This window comes from Antrostomus carolinensis, unplaced genomic scaffold, assembly GCF_000700745.2.
Source record: "Antrostomus carolinensis isolate BGI_N321 unplaced genomic scaffold, ASM70074v2 scaffold49758, whole genome shotgun sequence".
In the NCBI taxonomy this organism is placed as follows: Eukaryota; Metazoa; Chordata; class Aves; order Caprimulgiformes; family Caprimulgidae; genus Antrostomus; species Antrostomus carolinensis.
In genome coordinates this window covers 25,268-31,267 of record NW_010336022.1, presented here as the reverse complement: position 1 = coordinate 31,267, position 6,000 = coordinate 25,268, and the positions used below count along the sequence as shown (strand labels likewise).

The following is a 6,000-nucleotide window of genomic DNA, read 5'->3' as shown; positions in this document are numbered from 1 at the left end:
ATTCCTGTAGTAGATGAAGGATGTTATACCTAGTAAATGTCACAGTACTTTGACATCTAAAAGCAAGTCTGGCTGTGAGTTTCTCCCTAAGGAGAAGCCTACCATGCAAGAGTCCACAGTGCCAGACTCGTAGCCAGCACACAGCATCCTGCTGGTGATGGTTTTCATGTCAAAGTATGACTGGCATTGTTCTAAGGAAATGATGCGAACCTCTCCTTCTTGAAGCTTGAAAGGCACTGAAAAACAGAATTAAGCATTAAACTATACACAGACAAACACACAAATAGTCAGCTTGATGGCTCTTTGAGATACGATATTTCTAGTAAGATAGATTGTAAATAGTATTTAATATGTATGTACATTAAATGCAAGGAGAGAAGACTCCCCCTTTAGCACAAAGCTAAGGTGAAAGCAGGTGGTTTTTTGCTGTGCTGCATCATGGGATTCCTGACTGTTGTGCCTCTGAGCCAGAAGAGTATGTGTTGTGTTCTAGAGAAGGACCAAGCACACGGGAACTGGTGTGACACTGGCCATTTATCGTGCATTCGCACTGACAGACTGAGGAGCGAGAGCACCTTTACGCGATGTGGGACGAGACTTGTAAGATGGGGCAGTATTGGCTGGAAACAGTAATGGGAGTGGGGTGGAGAGGTCTGACTCATTGTTCCGTGGCAGGACCTCCCTGTTTCTCTGTGTCTCTAATGGTAAACCTTGGTATAATTACAGGCATTTTGAGTTATGTTTGGGTAAATTTGTCTTAGAGAGTGTATCAGGGAATCAGAACTCAAGGGTTATTGAAATTATTTTAGCTCATTCAGGAGACTGTTAATAAAGAACTTCTTCCTAGTTCTGACAGCTGACCGAGCTCAAATTCTAAGGAAAGTTGCTCAACCTAAGGCATGTGCTGTGCAGCCATGATGGTTTTTGATGCTTCATAACATAAAGCCTTTATCACCAATACTGAAACCACATTAGAGAACAAAGAACCTTTTTCCACTTTCCACAGTGGTACAAAAGCATTCTGTGGGTTTTTTTCCTGCCATTACATAAAAGATATTTTTAGATGGATAGAGCTGCTAGTAAACAGCCAATTTAATTTTTGCCACATGTCTGACCTGGCCACTAGAGGTGAAGTCCCACCTGAAGCAATACTGAAAGGAAAATTGCCTTCTCCGGTGCACAAAACAACAGCCTTCCCTAGTAATTACTGTAACAGCGAAGGGAGAGGGAAACACAATGGCTAGAGCGTTAACAGGGTTGGAGCCAGGATAATTTGCATATGATGCATGCAGAATCGTTCTGTCTAAACAAAGATTTACATAACACAACTGTTCTTGTCATGGGACCCAAGGATTGCAGTGGGCACAGAACAAGAAAGCACACTAATGTTCCCTTCAGAGAGACAACACCACCACTTGTGACTATGCCTGGATGGAATAAATCGTGTCACAAGTCCAAAGTGCAGCATGGAGTGTTGATTCAAGAAAATGTTCATTCAGCCTGTATGCCAGCGCTTTCAGTGCCTTCAGATTTCACTGAACTAAGAATGTTGCCCCTCCCACTGATGATCTGGTATCTTCTCAATACCTTTCTGAATACAACCTAAGCCAGTAAAACAATAACCAATTCAGGTGATTTTCTTGATAGTTGTTTCTAGATCCTCAGTATTTTTGAAAGTGAAGCCACTTGTCTAAATAAGGATTAAGGAGCATAAATTCAGGCTGCTGATTTTAAAAAGCTAGGCTCTCGTCACAGATAGATCCCTTCATGAATAGTTACAGTTCCCTAGTATTTATAAGATCTGGTAATAGTATAAATGGATAAAGCTTTGTAATAAGATCATATATTTGATTAACTGAGTAGAAGGTTAACATATTTTTCCAAGAGTCCCAGAAATATTCATCTTACTTTTGTTGCCCATGTGTCCCCAGCCTGTGATGTAGCAGTAGGTATCTGGCCGAACCAACTGGTCCTTGCTGGGCAAACAGACAGGTCTTACATAGCTTGTCTCGTTGATATCTTCATCTAGTTCCACAATGCTGATATCATAGTCTACAACTGCTCTGTTGTAGCGGGGATGGAGGATGATGGTCTTCACTAGTCGGGTCTGCATGAAGCCAGATGGATGATCAAGATTGCTAATCCCAAACACCACTTTCCAAACAGCTGCATTTTCTCGCCTTTGTAAAAAAGAAAAAGAAAAAAAAAAAGGGGGGAAATTTCAGTCAAGAGCATTATCATAGAATCATGGAATCCCTTGGTTGGAAAAGACCTCTGAGATCATTGAGTCCAACCGTACCTATCCCCTACTATCTCTGAGCACGCACCCCATCTACTGTCTTTTAAACACCTCCAGGGATGGTGACTCAACCACCTCCCTAGGCAGCCCATTCCAGTGCCTGATAACCCTTAAACCCATTCTTTTAAACTAAAAGACCTGAGAATTTTTTCTCTTTGAATTTTTGCACATTGTACTTTGCAAAACATTGCACATAAAAATGCTACTAAAAAACCCCAAATACTTTGGCATCCTTCCTTACAGCTAAGATCTGAGCAACAAAAGACCATGCTTTCCATTTCATGAATTAGAATGAGAATTAGAATTAGAGCTCACACCTTCAGATGATATGCAACCCCACCCATTAGTTGCTGTATTAAATGCCAAAGGCTCTCAAAATCATCCCTTGGATCCTGCCCAAGTCTTAGGTGCTCGCACACTCCCTGGTGGGTGTGTACAAACATCTCTGGGCTGACAACATTGTTCAGTAGTATGCTGCTGACAGCAGCAAACCTCGCTGAAATCCCAAAGGCGTCTCAAAGAAGCAATTCTATTATGAAAACTAAATCTTTTACGATAGCCGTGGGAAAAGTCCCTTATTTACTGGACATTCAGTCTGTGCCAAACATACTTCCTATGCCTAAGATCAAAGGTTACTTTGACTCTTACAATTGTTTAAGACTCTTTTTATCCAAGATCACAAAATAATTATGCATATGATACAAGTGGGAAGACTGAACTAGTGTCTGTTGAGATAGACACATGAGAAAAATGTAGACTTTATGAAAAGCTTCAAGAGTGTCATCTCTTGATCCTTACTGGTCATGGGTTCCTAATTAGTCTGTGATTCTAAAAACCCTCAAAAAAGTCATCATTTTTCCCAAGTGATGAAGACAGTTCTATGTCTATGCACCTTTGACAAGACTGAAGCTTAATAAAAGCAGTGTAAATCAAAGCATGCAGAATTTCAGCTTTTTCACAGTACTTGAGAGGACTATAATTTCTATAATTTGTAAAGAATTTGGTTGCTAAATAAAGGGTATTTTTATCTTGAGTTGCATGAAAATTCTGATATTTCAGACTACAATGATTATTTTACCATTATGATCAGTCTGTGATTTTTTCCATGCATTTACAAGACTAAGTGCTAAGAATATTCATATGCTATTGTGTTTATGAACATTATAAAAAAGCATTGCTCAGAGCAATGAGCAGTCACAGCCAGAATGCATTGTCCTTCAGTCAAGAAAAAAACCTTAATGTCTTGGATGCTTTGGTCTAATGCATTTCAAAACAATCTTGACAAAACTCTGGGGACTATACTAATAAAACTAGCAAAGGACATGATGTTTAATGGAGATCACACCATTTATGCCTTCTACAAGTATTCGCGACTATTTGCATTAATACTCTCTGCTGCATTATTGTTATACAGTCCTCAGGTTTTGTAGCCCAAACTTCACATGAACTTCATAAAATATTTCACAAAACAGAGAACCAGAGCACTTTAAAATCTGTTTTAATTGATGGCTTATCTGGTTGGTTTGGTAAATTTTTAAATACTTTCTAACGAGAAAGCTTTGTGACATCAAGAATGATCTTACTGTTGCATATCAAGCTATACAAATAGAGAATTTAAAGATTTCAGGCCACTGGGAACATACTCTCGAATCTATTTGGAGAGGCAGAGGAGAAAAAAGTTCATGTAACTATTCAATAAATTATTAAACCAAAATATCTTAGTACTTTAAGGCATTTAGAATACAAATGAAAGAGTATGTGAAAGACTTTTTACACATAATACTCTGAGCTCACATAGGTATTATCTAGCCCTAAATGAGGATTAAATTAACACCTCCAAAATGTAGTGGCCATCTTTCTGCAATTAACAAAAATGGGAGAATTTTTACATTATAAATTTGACAGTTTCTTTGCTTATCTTTCACTAATGAGAGAAATCTCTTACCCATGAAGTTCCGTGGCAGTCTCATAATGCTGAAGGATCTACCTCTAAATCCCACCCTTGATTTTAGACCACCAGATACTGCTTAGCTTTATTTAAAAATAGATGGGGAAAGATGAGAAATTCCTTGTACAGGACCCAAAATCTGAGAAATGCAATATTATTTGTATTATTCACATTCAGCACTTTCTTAGTTGAGAAGGAAGGTTATCTAAGTTACTTTTTTAAGTTTATGGTTATTACTTTTTTTTTTCTCTCTGAATAAAACATCCTTGACATGATGTGATAATCAGAACTGAGGTTTCTTCCCTGTCATTCCCTCTAGCATTTCCATTAATAGCCTTACACCTGTAGATACACACACTATCACCTGCCTGACGTCTTCTGGCTTGGACACAAAAGCCACAAACTTTGCCCACAGCACAAGTTCCCTCAAAAACAGGGGTGTGGGGGACCAAAGAACTCAGCGTTTCAGAAATAAAAAGACAAAACTGAAATAATTACTGAAAAAGGGAATAATTAATGTTATAAAGAAAGATAAGTCAAGAGATACTTGCTTACCACAGAATTTCTGCTGGCTTGAACAGAAAGGAAGGTGTTTAGTGTAGTCTAAAATAATTTCCAATGAGCAAGTACCAGTTTAAAGCAGGATTAAGCACTGATGACAGCTGCGTAGCAGGAAAGTACTTGCTAACTACAGCAGAAAACACACATTTCAATTATCTTTAGAAACCCAATTTAAAAACTTTGGTACAAGACAAAAGAAATGAGGTAATAAATTTCCCCCCAAAAGGGAGGTTCATTAAAAATAAATGTTGGTTAACACCAAAAAGCTGACAATGACCAAGACAATTCCTAAGACATGTGAACTTACTCTGCAAGCCAGACTGTCCATCTATCACAGGGCCTCAGATACTAGCAGGCACAGAGTAGTGGTTAATACTGACTTTTTAATTATTGCAATCCTAATAAAGGAATGGAATGTTTGTAATTAGAAAAGTCAGTGACTGCAATGTGTGAGCTGCACTGTGAGTAAATACTCACTTTTTATTTTTACTAATGGCCACAGCATTTTTCCAGGGTAATTTCTGTACTGGTGCCTAGAATCATTTTTTTCATCTATGGCAGCTGTATGAGAGCTATAGGATTAGTGTTTTGGTCTTCTTCCTTTTCCTGTTTCCAGCTGAAAGTCAAGGCATTTTCATTCAGCTTTCATCAGTAGAGATGCCAGCAATGAATAACAGAGCATGTGAAAACCTAAGCTGATGCTGTTTTATACAATTTATTTTCTTTATTAGTCTCTTAAAGCCAGGCCTCCGTGATTTGCCATTCTGCATCACCTACCCTCACTCAGTGTGTTTGGTACAGCAGGGAGGGCTTGGTAATTCACATGTGCAAGTTCATATGAACAGTAAAACTGTCTGAGCCCTCTCACCCTTCAAAGCAGTGTGCTACTGTCAAGACCCATCTCTTTGCAATCAGAACACAGCCACATATATGTCCACTTGGCTCACTCTGCAGAGAGCACTGCCACGGCCATCGGCCTGGGCGACTGGTCCTACCACCAAGGATCCTCTTGTTCATGCGAGCAGCTGGGCGACGGCCACAGTCTAGTGAGGAACAGATGCAGAAGGGAGTTAACCGTTACCACAAGGGAGTGCATACAAGACCTTCTGCAAGAAAACTGGGCACAGAACGATATTAAGAGAGTCACAAAATTACACTGAACAATACAGTAAATGTAGTCATCAACAACCAC

At 39.1% G+C, this 6,000-nt stretch overlaps 1 protein-coding gene across 1 annotated transcript in view; it reads right to left on the bottom strand.

Moving 5' to 3' along the window:
* CORIN (corin, serine peptidase) overlaps positions 1–6,000 on the bottom strand; it is a gene marked incomplete at its 5' end in the record, with an annotated part of 30,553 nt that overhangs the window by 537 nt on the left and 24,016 nt on the right. The window contains 3 exons of the mRNA XM_010174707.1: positions 103–236; positions 1,909–2,180; positions 5,677–5,851. Of these exons, the coding sequence (XP_010173009.1) occupies positions 103–236; positions 1,909–2,180; positions 5,677–5,851 (581 nt within the window). The remainder of the gene's footprint in view (positions 1–102; positions 237–1,908; positions 2,181–5,676; positions 5,852–6,000) is intronic.